The 16,011-nt window shown below is 41.7% G+C and overlaps 1 protein-coding gene across 2 annotated transcripts in view; it reads left to right on the forward strand.

Annotated features, from left to right (window-relative positions):
• NME7 (NME/NM23 family member 7) overlaps nucleotides 1–16,011 on the forward strand; it is a 131,637-nt gene that overhangs the window by 48,084 nt on the left and 67,542 nt on the right. For both annotated transcript variants that reach the window (XM_067546118.1, XM_067546119.1), the window contains exons 5-7: nucleotides 400–450; nucleotides 3,326–3,533; nucleotides 9,783–9,888. In XM_067546118.1, coding sequence (XP_067402219.1) covers nucleotides 400–450; nucleotides 3,326–3,533; nucleotides 9,783–9,888 — 365 coding nt within the window. The remainder of the gene's footprint in view (nucleotides 1–399; nucleotides 451–3,325; nucleotides 3,534–9,782; nucleotides 9,889–16,011) is intronic.

Raw genomic sequence — 16,011 nt, forward strand, 5'->3', positions numbered from 1 at the left:
TCTGATGCTCCTATATGCCCTTCGTCATAATACAAAAACATAGGGACAGTTAGTGAGTTTGAAAAGCAACACATTTAGAACTAGTAAAAGGAAATACTCTTATGCAACATGTAACTAGTTCCATGTAACGTGGAACTCATTGCTACAAAATACCATAGAAGCCAAGAGCTTAATAGAATTCCAATGAGGACCCAGAGGATTATCAATTTATCTGGATAAAAGAAATAGTCAGAGTTGCACTGGTTATGATAAAAATGTATAAGGTATATTAATCCCGATGCTTTAGAGCATAAACCACCCACAAGCTACCTGGTATTGGAAAGAAACTTCCCATATAGACACGTTCATGCAGACTTGTTCATTAATGGTTCATGCAAGTGTTTTTTGGATCTTTTCTAGGAAAGAAGCAATGGATCTCCATGTAGACCATCAGTCAAAGCCCTTTTACAAGTAGGTGCATATTTTTGAGGTTCATATGTTCATTTACTGTACAGGAAAAGATTGTCCTGAAGAACTTTCTTTACAGTGCATGGCATTCATTTCACGTGCCTGTGACACTACAAGAATGTGGCAAAACCAGAAATGGGCTTAAGTTTCAAGGGATTCTGCAAAGTTTTGTGTGGGAACCTGATCCAACTTCTTCCTGAAATGGACTCAGCTGTCAGGTGCCTAGTTGTACACTCCCATGCCTCATCAAGCTCCAATGAGTGCATCCACACTATGATTTGTGAAAATGACCCTAAGTAAAAAGTGTGGGAGGGAGAATCTCCAGATACAGTGTGTGGCTTACAGGCAGTGACAATTCCAGAATAACATCCAGTCCTGGATACCCTTCTGGTAGCAAACATCCAAAAGCACAAGTATCTCAAAGTGTAGCACCTGGGGCACATAGAATCATGGAATCATAGAGTTGGAAGGGACCTCAGGAGGTCATCTAGTCCAACCCCCTGCTCAAAGCAGAACTAACCTCGGCTAAATCATCCCAGCCAGGGCTTTGTCAAGCTGCATCTTAAAAACCTCCAAAGATGGAGATTCCACCACCTCTCTGGGTAACCCATTCCAGTGCTTCACCACCCTCCTAGTGAAAAACGTTTTCCTAATGTCCAACCTAGACCTCCCCCACTGCAACTTGAGACCATTGCTCCTTGTTCTGTCATCTGCCACCACTGAGAACAGCCTAGCTCCATCCTCCCTGGAATCCCCTTTCAGGTAGTTAAAAGACTGCTATCAAATCCCCCCTCACTCTTCTCTTCTGCAGACTAAACAAGCCTAGTTCCCTCAGCTTCTCCTCATAAGTCCTGTACTCCAGCCCCCTAATCATTTCTTATGTCTTATGGAAGGCTGATTCTGGACAAAATACAGACCTCTGTGTGGCTCTGCTGTTTCATATTGCATGAAACTATGAAATACTTAATCTCTCCATGAACACTGAATGAAAATATTTATATATTTGTGTGCATATGTATGTATCTATCTAAAATCTTTTTCAGTTTCCTGATGCATCAAGTTTAGTTAGGGTGCATAAAGGATAGGATGCTATTTGTTATTTACAACTAGGCTTTATCTGATTAGCAAAGAAGGCTGGGGTTAGTAGATCCTTGGAAAACAAAGAGTTGTTGTTTTTTCTTTACTGAGCAAGTCTGCTTAAATCAGTTTATAAATGAACAAGAATTCTATCTGCAGTGTTATTTCATTATATCATGGATTGCTAAACTAATGGCAGGCTGAGAAACTTTAAGACCTCTATTCACTTTCTATGATATACTCTGCCTGCCATCCAGTAATACCTGACATCTGTTGTATGGGATTTTGCTACAGTAAGTGAAGCGAAAAAGTATCCTCATGCTGATAAAATATAAATTCTCATATCCAATTACATATAGCATTTTATTAGAGATTTATTATAGTGTTTCATAAACAGGACTTTTTTATTTAATAGGTAGTTAATGCAAGTTTACTGAATAGCAGGGAAAAGTGGCTATTAACTTCTTGGGGATTAAATGCTAAGAATGTTAAATTTTGTATTTTACACATGTATTAACATAAATACATAGATTGCATAGTAGTTTTGGTTTTTTTAGAAATGAGATTTTCAAAAGTTGTTTATCTCTTGTGTGTCTGTATGTGCCTACAATAACTGAATTAAAAAAAAACTCTCACAGCTTTCTCATTCATTGTGTAGTGTCCAGCCTTCAAACTGAATGAGGTGGATTGCTGCAGAGATGATAGCATGTGACTGTGTAACTGAATGTTATATCATGATGCATACGTTCAAGGGAGCAGAATTAAGGTTACATGTATTCAAACTTAACTTTGGGTTTTCCTGATTTTTTTGAGTCTTTAACCATGCAATCTTTATGTTCTCCTAACACCACCTTCTCTTTATTCAAATCCCCCCCAATATCTGATGACTTCCACAATACCAAGAAATTATGAGTTTGAAATACAAAATGCAACAAACAACTTTCTTTTCCCTGCTCTGCATTTCCCAGTGTATACTGACTTCTCAGTCTGTCTGTTTAATGTAAAGACTGCAGGGAAGGGATTGTCTTTATCTCTGTGGTTTGTTCAGTACTGAGCATATTGCCTGTGCTAAATAAATAAGAAATTATAATTTATAAAATTATATACAGTATATTTTCTTAGTTTTTACCTTACTCTTTGCCTTAATCACCATTATTTTAGATTATGCCGAAATCAGAGCAAGGCTAATAGGGACCTCTTTCACTAGAATTCTGTTTTCCATTTTAGTGAGAGGCAGAGATGAGTCCCCTCTGTCTCATAGGAGGAAGAAGCACATGGTGGAGAGGGTAATGGATATATTGAGGTAACCCACAGTTTTGATGCAGGGCCTCTCACAGATGTGAGGGAGCATACCCAGGGGGTGGGTGGGTGTGTGTGTGTGTGTGTGTGTGTGTGTGAGAGAGAGAGAGAGAGGCAAATTGTAGAGACAAGTACTAGATAAGAGGATTTAGAGGTTGATGAAAGGGGGGGCAGTGGTCTCACATAGGTGTGTTCATGTTGTCTTAATGAGGAAAAATTCACGAGTGGTGCCCACCCAAGAGACTCTAATGTGGTTACACTGTGGAAGGAGTACAACTGGAAGGATGGAATGGCTCACCAATAGTCTTTTGCCTCCACTGTCCCTGCCTTTTCCACCAAGCATTCCACCGGAGCCTGGTGCTACACACCCTCTTGTGTTATAACTTGTGCTGTGTACTGTTACCCTTTCCTATGACGGCTAGTGAGAGTTGAGAACCAGTCCATAGATTTTGTTGTTCTCTGTATGGTGAATTTCCCTGCCTGCTGCATTTCTGTTTTGCAGTGAGCTTCTCCAGTTTATTACAAGTGGTCCCACTGTTGCCATGGAGATTTTAGGAGATGATGCTGTGTCTGAGTGGAAAAAGTTACTGGGGCCTGCAAACTCTGGTGTGGCTCGTTCTGATGCCCCGGGCAGCATCAGAGCAATGTTTGGAACAGATGGCATAAGAAATGCAGCTCATGGCCCTGACTCCTTTGCTTCTGCTGCTCGAGTAAGTTTTTAAATATGTTTGTTCATTTTGTTCATTTGCTAAGCTGTATTTTTACTTAATCTGATGATCAGGCTGCAGTTAGTACAGAAATCCCATTTATGTTTTTCATTTGAATTTAGTGCTGATTTAAATGTTCTGCAATGACGCATTTGTAGACAGAGTCTTTACCCACAGTGCAAATAGCGCTTTGCAAGCTATACTGCCTATACACTTCTGCCCTGGCCTTTAGGAACTAACCTTAGAAAATTTGGCCAACGACACTGAGGCTTACTCTTTTGCCATTTTCTATGCCACTTTCTGGCAGAATTTGATTTTTATTTTTTTAAAATTTCAATAGGTATTGATTGTTTGTAAGTATTTTTTAAAAGATTTTTATCAATTTAAATGTTCAGAGTCGCAGGAAATTATGGGGAGGTGGTGGTCAGGCAATTATTTAATGACAGTAGACATTGAAATTCAAACGGCTCAAGCTTTATAAACTGTTAAAACACAAACTGTCAACATCACATGTCAAAATAGACAAAGTAAAATATCTTTAAATGATAATACATGCTCTTACTGTTCATTTGTTAGTCCATTTGTAGCCAGCCTAATCCAATCACTGGATTTGATCAATAAAGTCTTTGCATATCTGTAAATTTTGATTATTATTAAAGAAAATATTTTTTGTCGATTTATGTGTGCATGCTGAAATCGACATTTACCAAATAATATCTAATCCTTCCAAGCCTATATATGATACAGACCAGAAGCTTTAACTTTGAGTTAATTATGTAGACTGCATGGCTTAGCAATGTAAATCCTATAAACCAAGGAAATAAGCAGCTAAATCATTCAAAGCCCCATCTACGCTTCATTCATCCATTTCCCTTCCCAGCTATAGTCGCTTCCTTTCCACTACCCACAGCCCACATACCTCCACCATCATCCTGAATAATCAGCAGTCACCCTTGAATTCCAACCATGTTTATTGTTTATATTCCTGTGTTTTGATGGTTAATATAGAGTACGAGTGACTTTCATAAATTTCATTGTATGTGGCCTTGGACTGGTGTGTGTGAGGTAAAGTATCATTTTGCAGGCACTGTTTGCAGTTGGTTTTTCTGTAACGTTTTGGAAAAGCCGTGGGAATGGGTAACCTCTTGTAAATGTTTACGTAGAAGTTAGAGTTGAAATTTGTGAGTGTGTGTTGGTGTCATAGATCGATCGGTTTGCGGGTGTGCTGTGAAGTGAAATATAAATGGGGTGTTTGACTGACTTAACAAACTGTGAAGGAAGGCAATACGCAGTTGCTGCACTATGCAGCCAGACAACCTTAACTCAAAGTTAATGAAGTTTGTGTGGACGTTTCCCAGGTTTTTAACAAGCTTGTATGAATGTTTGCAGTTAATCATGTAGATGGCGCTTCCTCATGTATCCTCCACTGATTCTCAGATTGCTGCTACTCTGTGCATATCCTGAATCACCCCCATGTTTCCCCTGGCATAGCCCTGCTCTCCCTTAACCATCCCTGCTGCCAGCTGCACCACATGCTCCTCCATACTTAGTTCCCTAACATGCCCCTCTTCATTCCTACCCTGCTGAGTTTTTAAAAGTTATATGTATCAACTGTTCTGTATATACGTATTGTTACATATTATATCTGCCAGTGCTAAGCATTGCCATAGCTTAAAACTGTGGTCCCCAAACTGCGGGCCACATGGAGAAACGTCTGGGAGGCCAGCCCCCATGGGGGGGTGAGGAGGGAGTGCCACCCAGCCCCACCCTGCCCCCAGCCCTGCTGCGGCCCTGCCTCCAGCTGCAGCTCAGCCTTGGCTCTATTCCTGGCCCTTGCTCTCAGCCGCCAGCTCCTACTCCCAGCCACTGGCCCCTGCTCCCAGCCCAGGGTGGGTGGGTGGGTGTGTGTGTAGAGACACATTCTGTTACTGGTAATGGGGGGGGAGAGAGAGGAAAAGTTTGAGGAGCACTGGCTTAAAAATATTGATGTGCATGTGTTAGGAAAGTATAGGCACATGGTGGCGGGGTAAATACTCAAGGAGCAGGGCTCCAATAAGGAATATGTTTGGAGCCATGGGTGCTATGGGGGGAGCAAGTGTGGGAGGTGGGGTCTGGGTGGGTACCTGTGGGCTAATGGCACTATAAGGAGTCATGGTGGGTGAGCAAGACTGTTGAGTGCACAGAGAAATGTGGGTTGCATGTGATTGGTTTGGAAAAGTGGAGTTTGGACTTGGAGCGGCCTAGGAAGGGAGAAGTGAAGGTGGGTGTCACATTCTGGGGTGCAATCCAGACCAGTTAGGGTCTGTGACACCACCTGCCATGTAACCGTGGGAGCCTTAAATGCTCTGCTACTGTGGCTCACAGCCTGGATTCCAAGAGCCAACAGACAAGTATGCACTGAGTGACTGTGTGTTCAGCAGCTCTGGTTCTGCAACTGTGATCCCAGCAGCCTGCTTGTTACACCCCAGCCACACTCTGCTATCCACCAGCCTTAGATACTACCAGCCAGGTGACCCCAACACACGCCCATTCCCGAATTCTCCCAAAACAGTGTGCTCTGCAGTGTCCAGCTCTTTCGTGGACCCTTCAGAGGAATAATAAGGTTGGTTTGTTCCTCTAAAAAGACAGACTTCACAGCTTATCGCTTTAACTTGAGTTAACAATCACTTCAATTTGCACCCAGCACTCGAATGTTTTAGATTGAAAGTAAAATTAGTTGATTAACAGAAGGAGATAGGATTTTAAGTGAGTTCAGGTATGAGGGATAGAGTTGGAAATGGTTACAAGGAGATCAAAGTGAAAAATGCTTTCTAGAGGCTAAGACTTAACAAAATTACAGTTTTGGTTCAAGATCAGATTCTTACTACACTACCTTCCAGCAAGATGGCTGATCACCTTGCTGGTCAGGATTTTCCTCTAAGACAAAGTGCTCGGTTCCTTTGCCGTCTCAGGAGAAAAAGCGCTTGGGGTTCTTTGTCCCTCTCTTTTATTGAACTTTTGAAAATAAGTATCCTTCTCAAAGTTAATTGCCCCTGCTGTGAGGAAAGGTGCCCTGGAGTCTGATAGGGGAGGTTCCTGACTGATGTTATATACAATGCAAATAGATCAGTTTCCTGCAGTCTCCTCACCCTGCTGTTATGCTGAGTGATTATCTTCTCCCCTTGTTGCCTTGATGATTTTGTTTACCTCTTATGTAAATGCATTCCCATTCTTCCTTAATGTACCTTGGAGAAGTACTTCCAAGGTGGCGAAACCACATTCCTTTGTCTAGGGTAGGGTAACTTCAACCCTGCCTGGCAGGCTAACTTTAAGAACATAACTTCCAATATGTTTGTAGGTTTGCATTTGCTCTCTGTACATGCACCACACAATGATATTAATGATCAGTATGTTTTACATGACACCATTTAGATACAGGACATTAGTGAGGTGGGAACACTGAACTGGTCAGGCCAGCTGAAACTCACTACCAGATACCAGGAAGACCATTGCCCTTTTGCACTGAAATGCTGTTAGGGTCACATCACAGTGGGTATTCGGGCTTGTGGGTTGAGTCTCTAAGATTGAAAGATCCAGTTGTCTTCACTTGGAAAAGTAAAAGTCACGTGTGGTCAGGTCTCCACCTAAAACTTAAGTTCACACTCCTGAGAGATGTAGTTAAGCCAACCTAAACCCTAGTGTAGACCCCACTAGATCAATGGAAGAATTGACTACAGTGATGGAAAAACCCCTTCCATCTCTATAGTGAGTGTCTGTATTATAATGGCGTAGCTGCAGTGTCGCAGCTATGCTGCTGTGTAGCCCTTGTAGTTTAGATACATCCTCTTTTCTGCTCTGGCATACCGCCAGCATAGCTGAGTAGCAGAAAGAGGCTTTAGGTAACGGTATCTGTTAGCATAGGATTTTATTTAGAGAAATAAGTGTGTTTACTGTTGATAAGATGGTTGCTTTACTTTTCTTGCATTTAATTATTTAAAATAATTTTTTATTTTTTTCTGTTTCTTTGTCATATTATAGAAATTACTTTTGAAAGGCTAGCTAATTTTTACTCTTCCTATGATTGTAAATGGTTAGCTCACTATTTTGGTGTACTTGCATATAAATGTATATATCTTTCTGATTTTTTTTTCTTTACCTTGTGGTTATTGAAGGTTATCTCTGACACAGCAATTGGGATTATGAATTCAGTGGGCTGGTGCTATGCCATAGTAGGTGGCTACATACCAGATGCCAAGAAATTAGTAAGGTGCAGCTCACAGAAACTTTCCTGAGAGAAAAGAAAAGTCAGTTAAAGCAAACTGAGGAAAATCTTTTGAAGGAGAAGCAAAGTCTTGGGCTCCTCTGGGGATGGTTGAATTGTCCTTCTCACAAAGTGAATTACAGATCAAGCTAAGGGTTTGTCTGCTAGGCTATCCAGGGATAACATCTCCATTTCTACAGGCCAAATTTGGGGTAATCTTAGTTTAAGCATATAGGCAGGGACGAGGTTCTTGTTTTTGAGAATTCCACATAGTTTTATTTTGGTATTCCTATATCTGAAGTGTTGGTTCTTTTAGTAATTTCTCGTACTGTTCATTGAGGAATCTGTTTTGTATATAGCCCATTAGAAGTTTTATGTTTGTAAATATTTTATTGTAATTTGTTTTTTCCTGGTGTTGTGGAGACTGCTTTCTTTATTTAAAGTTAACAGTAAATGGCAACAGACTAGAAGAGAGTTTTTGAAGCATGCTCTTCATTATCTGTAGAAGGATCCAGGAAGTTGACCCTTTGCCTCAGATAGGTGTAAATATTTAAAATAAGAGTACATTTGGTAGCAGCAAAAACAGAAATAATTTCTTCTTTTCTGTTGTTCGGCTCTTTGTTTAGATAGGGATCACAGGTCGTTACAGGGACAAGAGCTGTAGGGGAAAGTATAAGTTCAGCTTAATTCCTTCTAAAAGACAGTACTAAATAACTCAGGGGGAACTCAAGGAGATAATCTTTAGCCCTGAGACAGTTACACAAGGAAAAATCAGATGAATTTAGTGATAACATCTCCAGGTTGTTAATATTTCCTTTAAAAGGCAATTCATCAAATTCCTTGTTTCAGTTCTCTAATTGAACTGAACTGTTGTTGGAGGCCATGTCCAAGGCCATTGGCTAATGTTTATTGGCAGGCTGTTTCGAGCACATTGGTTGAATAGCATGGAAGAAAGCATGGAGATAGCAGTGAGCAAAAGAAACAAAGACTTGGTCTACACTTATGTTGGCGGTTCGACGGCAGTCAACGGGAGTTGCGCAAAGAATTTGCGTAACTCCCGTCGACTGCTGCGCTTCTCTTCTGCGTGCCATCTTCACTGCACTGCGCCATTTGTGGGGGTGGATTAATAACGTCGACTTCTGGATTGACTGAGCGGGTCTTCACTGACAGCTCAGTCGATCCAGATAAGTCGATCTGACAGCGGTGACTTTGCTACCGTCAGTGTGGACATAGCGAAAAGAAGTAATTGAGAAAGAGGCTTGATCAGAACATGTGTGACAGGATGTCAGGTTCATAGGGAACAGCATTTTGGCGCAGAGCTATTCTGCTGGCTCACCCTGGCAGCCAGAGCAGGTGGTTCTCATTAGCCCACATTCATGAACATAAAAGGCAGAGCATCTATAAGGCAAGAAGAGGGCTTAGCGAAGACAGATACGAAGTTCAGGCTAAAGTTTGTTGTTGGTTCTTAATAATGAAGGATAATCCCAAGGTGGATGGGAAGGAAGTCTGTTTGGACTCTAGCCTTGTGTCGGTGTATGTGGTATTGAGAACTGAGTGGAGATTCCAACCATTCCCACAGGGAAGGGGATGGAAAGTGGGGAGGGAATGAGATCAGAGATGTAGATAGGGGAGAGGATTTGTGGAGCAATTTTAAGGTGAAAGTGAATAAGTTTGACCTGAATGCAGAAAACTAGGAAGACCAGATGCTGAGAGAGATGATTATGGCAGCAACATTTTGAACACACTGAATGGGAATAGATGGAAGTGGGAAAGGGGAGAGGAGATGCTGACCGCAGCCAAGTTGGGAGATACCCAGAGCATGGCCAATCATTAGATCAATGGTGCTAGAGAGAGAGAAGGATAAATATAGGTGTTCTTATGGAGAACACCCATAGCACTCTATAAAAAAATAATAGAGCCTGTGGATATCACAAAACAATACTGTGTGTACTAAAGATCTGAGACATGCAACTGTTTAATACTAAAATATTTTCAATTTCAATTACACCCAGGAACTGGAGTTGTTCTTTCCTTCAAGTGGAGGTCGTGGTCCAGCCAATAGTGCAAAATTTACAAATTGTACTTGTTGCATTATTAAGCCTCATTCTGTTAATGAAGGTAAGTAACATGGGCTTGATCCCATCTGAAACTGATCACACTGACATCACTAATTTGGGGGAGTAAAACTTTGCAGGGTCAGGGTGTATATTTCATTATTGATTTGGAAGTGCCGTGTTACACAATCACTGCCTTTTAGATAGTTTATTGCTGTGATTTCCATCCTCAAAGAGCAAATCATGTACTTATTTTGAAATACAATTTATGCGAACAAAGGAAAACAAAAACCAAATACAAGTCTCAGCCATCTCAAATTGCCTCAAAGTCTTCACCAGATGAGGAGGGTGCATTACACAGGAAACAGACTTACCACATTTCTCCTACATCTACTTATCTATGTACAGCATTGTTATGTCTCAGTTCTTCCAGTGCTTGTCTTTCTACTTTAAAGTAGTAGTTAGGAAGTGTAAATCCTATAGCAGAAGATGTAGCACTTGTTGAACTAAAAATACTTTATATTTACGTCCTTGTTCTTTGTAATTCAGTGAAAGCACATTGTGCCGTCTGTGCTGGGGAATGCTATGTCCTTTCACCGTTATGCTTATTTGAAAAGCTTGATGTCCACACATAACCACAGATAGACAATTCCATATCATTCCCTACGCTTCAGATGCAGGAGCACAAACAGAAGCAATGTTTATAGTATAATAATGCTGTGTTTTGGCTCATATATCTAAAGATATTGTATGAAGAACTAATATGTGGGATATAACAAAGTTTTTTCCCAAGCGACTTGTAGGGCACTGCAATATTTTAGGTACCTCCTTTATGAAATTTGAAGTGGAAGCAGAGGAGGGGGTAGTAGTCGTCTCTAGGTCTGTCACTCCTCAAGTGGGATATCTGGAGAGCTCGCTGCAAACAATGGCTTTCTGAAGAAAGCATCTTACACTTGCTGCTGCTAACTTGCTCTTTATCTCTGTGAGGCCTTGCATAGTATCTGCTATTGAAAGCTTTGCTGTGTAGCCAAGACAGAGCACTTTGGCACTAGCAGCAGCCCGGGTTTTGGTCATAGATAGATTGGCACATTTACTGTGGTGTTTGATGTGGGCGAAAAAAGAAGCTTTATCCTGGCAAAATTGTCAGACATCTAAAACTGAGTTTAAAATTACAAAATGAAGGGCCTGAGCTGGGCTTTTTTAACTTTCATACACAATTGTTATTACCTAAAGTGACTCAAAACAATCTTTTAATGAGACATCAGGAGTCCCTTTGTCCTTTTAGTCCTCCTTTGGCTTTCTCAATGTCTTTCATACACCCCCACCCAGGTCCTTTCCCCCTCTTTCTTGGTCTCCATCCAGGCCTTCCTCTGTCACTAATGGACAAATCCTGCCCCCATTTCCTCCGACGTGCAGGGCTCCATAAGCACTAGAATTGGGGTGGGTCCATTGGGAGTAGGTGGCAGGGGGGGAGGTATTTTGGGGAGTTGCATAGAATGAGTGTGCACCTCTGTGTGAGGTGGAACCCACCTCTGCAGCCTGAAAGCTACAAGTCAGAAAATCCATTAAACTTCTTTAGTCCTTTCCCTTCCACCATGAATGGTTGGTAAAGCAGAAGCATAGCTGCTACAGCTAAATTGAACAGCATAAAAATATCTTCTCTGTGACTTCTCACCTGTACCTACACCCAGGATTTCATCATTCCATTGGGAAAAATCAACATTGGATAAATGGAATTACTTTATTTTAAACCAGGAAAACATATGAGAATGGTGGGATTCAATTACTGACTCCTTTGTAGCCTACTTAGGCTCCCCGTTTCCTCTCTGTTCTCTCCAATGTCAGTTTTCATGGTGCAAAAACCATAGCTATTACAACTGTAAAAGTCGTGAGATATTTGAGGCAGGCATGGGAAACCATCCAGAAGCTTGAGAGTAGACAGAAATTTGGACATGGCAGAGGGATGAGTTGCTTGTGTCATGGTGGAGCCTTCTTATACCTTCACTTTGGAATAGCTGACGACTTTGGAACGACTCTACTTCCATGGTGCAGCCTGAGAGGGGAAGGAATCTTCCCCCACATTGCCCACAAGAACTCGCCAGTGCTCAACCCACTTATCTGGGCCAATGACTGGGGAGCGGATTGAATTCTTCTAGGCCTGTCGTCTTATAGACCCCCCCCCCCCCAATCCAACCTTTCTTAGACTTTCTATTCTTGGGTCTCTTTCACAAATAATAGCAATATCACAGTGAAAACAACGAGAATTCTGTAGCACTTTAAAGACTAACAAATTTAATTTCTGCAGGCATAAGCTTTTGTGGACTGATGAAATGAGTTACAGCCCACGAAAGCTAATGCCGACAGAAATTAAATTTGTTAGTCTTTAAAGTGCTAGAGGACTCTGGTTGTTTTTGCTGTATACAGACTAACATGGCTACCCTTCTGGAAAATATCGCAGTGGCATCTCTTTCTGTTACCTTATATGCACCTATCTAGTGTTTTATTTTACCTTGTATCCCATGATGAAAGAGCCTATTGTAAAGAGCTATGCGCCAGCATTAAAGTTGCTGTTGTAAGCCCTTGACTTTCCTGACTCCTTTTTGCAATTAAACTCTCAGCTTTAAAGTTGCACGAATTTAGCCTTTGGCTCCTATTCATTTTGCAGCTGTTAGAGTTTAGCACGTTATAGTGTTTTGTGACCTTCACCATCCCTTCAATGTCCAAACACTTCCCCACACACATTACCAGAGTCATGGGGTGGGGGAGGAGGTAAGCAAACCACTGAAAGGGTTACCAGCAGCAGTTGTGAGGGAGCAGATGGTCCATCCACTTAAGAAAGCCCCAGTGCCAGTGGGATGAGCAGAGGGCTGGGGAACAAGCAGGTGAATTCTGGCTCTGGCTCTGGCTCCAGTGGTAAGAACAGTAGCTACAGGGAGTGGAAAGCAGGAGGATTGTAGAGGAGCAGACAGGCCTCATCGGGAGGTGTATCTGCAAGCAGGGAGAGTGGGAGGAAAATGGATGAACGACTCAGGCTCGAGGAGACGCAGGGAGCCAGAAAGCAGTAGGAAGCACACTCCTTCCTCATTTAATGACAGCCAGTACCGTCATAAATTATGGGTAGGCCAGCAGCATCTCTCATCATCTAATAGTGGAAGCAAGTAACATGGGAGCTAAATAGGATGCCGTCTGACTGGCTAAGCTGCATGTGTGAGAGGGTGTAATATTTTATGCAAAAAGGCGCACTTCTCACTTGCAAAGTATCAATGCTTCTACATTACAGCTGTCAAAACCCCCGAACATTCGTAGTGGGTCAGGAAAATAGAAATATGACAGTTGGGAAAAAATGAAATACTGTACCGCAGCCAGTCAGTATAAAAGGCAGCATGGACAGAGGAGCGTGGAGAGGAATTGAGGGGGTGTCAGAACAGCAGAAGCTTTCAGACAGCAGTGAGAGATTGGATTTTGAGTTGCACAAGTTTTTTAATGGAGAACAACTAAAATTAACCCTTTTCTTGTTTCTCCCTCCAGTTTCCAGGTTTTGAACATGATTATCTAATTTCCATGAACATAATCAGCTGATTACATGTGTACAATTCTGTGCAGTTGTACTAAAACACTTAAGTGCTTGAGTTTACAGAGAGCTTTCCATCTTCCCTTCTCCCATGGTCTTTGACTGAGTTTATGATTTAAGATACGCTTTCTGATCCTATTTCCAATTGATTTTTTTTCTGCAGACTTCATTTAATAACATATCCTTGCAGAAAAATGGCACACTTAGCCCTGTGCTGGAAGAGACAGTCCAGTTTAACCATAACTGAGTCTGGGAGCTTTTCTGTGAGCTGAGTGGCGATCAGAGTCCTGAATCTAATCTCTAGTTTGCACCCAGTTAATTTTAGGACAGAGTCCTTTTTTAGAAGCTGACTTTGATTACAGTAGATCATTTATAGGGCTCCTATCCAATGACAAAGCAGTGGAAAATCACTGTTGCTTTTATCTCTGGACTTGCTGATCCACTCCTGACTGGAATAAAGAAACATCTGTTGCTAGGCAGCCAAAGCACCAGAACTTAGCAACAGTAGTACCTGCAGCAGGAACATGACGCAGTGATCAAAGGCATGTGATACGTAGCGCGAGTGAGAGCTCTGTAAATGTCTGCCAGGACGCAGAGAAATCCTAGGGGCCAGATAAAGGGGTGACTGGGAGCTAGCTGATGTTTAACTTCAGCTGCCAAGAGTGATACTAACATGTAACACTTGGAGTAGGGGTGGAGGTGTGGGCTTGAGGGATAGTGTCATGATCCACAAAAGGATGAGTGTAGCATGAGATGTCTTTTAAAAAAGCCAAGTACTCACTGGTTTGTCAGTCTACTGTCAGCGTAATACTCTGCCTGACAGGGGATCAGAGCTCAGGTCCCTGGCTGCCAGTCTGAGAGTGCTTTGAAGGCAATGTATTTTGGCCTTGGAGGATAGAGGGTTCCCTGTATCATTCTAGCACCCCCCTACCCCTGGCTGAAGCAAAGAATTGCTTTGGCTAATGGGGTGAGTTGAATGACTGGAGGGTTGGAATGAACAGCCCTTGATTCATTGTTTTGAGAGAGGTGGTGAGGTGTTTGTGGTTTTGTATTGTGCAGGGGGTTTGGGGGATCATGCCATTTCCTTTTCATGGCAGTGTGGCTTGGAGGGAGAACAGAGTACATGAAGTTTTTACAGGAAGCTATGTTGTTTATGTCACTGTGCTAGCATAGGAAATAACCATTTTTATGAGGAAGTAGGGCATCTTTCCTCTAAGAGTCCCAAAGATTTCTCCATTCTTTTCGTTATTTTAAATCATGGCCTCCTTTTATCCAGAGAGCTGGTGACTAGTATTGTTCTTCAATCTCCTGGTTAGGAGTATGGGGAACTGTTTAATGATAAGATGCTTAGTGCATGTGTCTCTCCCTTATTCTTTTCACCTTCTGTACTTGGAGCCTCTGCCAGCTGAGGCATGAGAGAACAAGTGACAAACACTATCCCAGGATAAGTTTTCCTATTCAGAAGATCTCCTGTGTCATGAGATACTAATATGGTCCTGACGAAACTGATGAAAGATCCTTTTGAGCCACTGGATGTCCTGAATGGAGCTCAAAGTTCTTAAATGGAAGGTCATTTCCTAATGGCAGTGTTTTATGGCAAAGAGTGAGCTCCAGGGTCTTTGACTAGCCCATCTTCTACCAAGTTTTCAGAGATACAGTGGTCCTACAGCTTGATCTAGTGTCTTTCCTAAGGTAGTGGCAGATTTCCATCTTAATATATGTGTCCTGCCAACACTTTTTCTCGAGCCTCATGGCCATTCCTTTTCTTCACACTTCATATGGAAGGGATTAAAGCTCTTTAGAGACTATCTCCTCTGTGATGCCAAAGTGGGTTCCTCTCGTTCTGGCTTGAGACACAGTGGCAGGAGATAGCGTGTGGGAATATTCACTATTACTGGCCATGCTGTACTTCCACAGGGTTGTTGATGGAGCAGCTTTTATCTGCACACTGGAAAATTAAAAGTTCATAACGATAAGAGACCAAATGTGTACAATATCTTCTATAGTTAAAGAACAAGTTATTAAGAAATATAAAATATAATCAGGAGTCAGCAGGGCTAAGAATCAAGGGAAAATATTGTATTGAAAATTCTTTCTTTGTTCTGTGATGTGGTGCATAAATGGCAATCTGTGTAGGGATGTTTGTTAGACAGAACTATGGCAGTGTCTGGAAGTAACGTTAATCACCATTTAAGTAAAGCCAAGACAATTGGGATGAAAGTCTGGAAATGTTACATAAATGATAGATATTTCATGATGTTCCAGGGACAGATTTGGATGAAAATGCATGGCCAAGTTCCTTAAAGAATTGTCAAATTTGATTATGATCACAGTGAAATTGTTTTATTAATACTTTTCATTTACTTATCGTAACACCCACTATCTTCTCGGCACTTTGCAAACATCCAAGAAGGATGGTCTTTGTTTCAAGGAACTCATAAACTACAGATGGACAGAGTAGATAAAGTTTAGGGGAAAGAGCAAATAAGCACCAATAAAAAAACCAGACAATGCCCCCCAACTAACAGCTTTGGTCTTTAGAGTGCCATGATAGCAACTCTCAAGGAAGTACATGGTCCTGAACCTCTGCAAAAAGCTGTGACAGCAGCACCTAAG

Source organism: Emydura macquarii, unplaced genomic scaffold (genome assembly GCF_026122565.2).
Source record: "Emydura macquarii macquarii isolate MOO-44397 ecotype Brisbane River unplaced genomic scaffold, CSIRO-AGI_Emac_v2 contig_1119, whole genome shotgun sequence".
NCBI lineage: Eukaryota > Metazoa > Chordata > Testudines > Chelidae > Emydura > Emydura macquarii.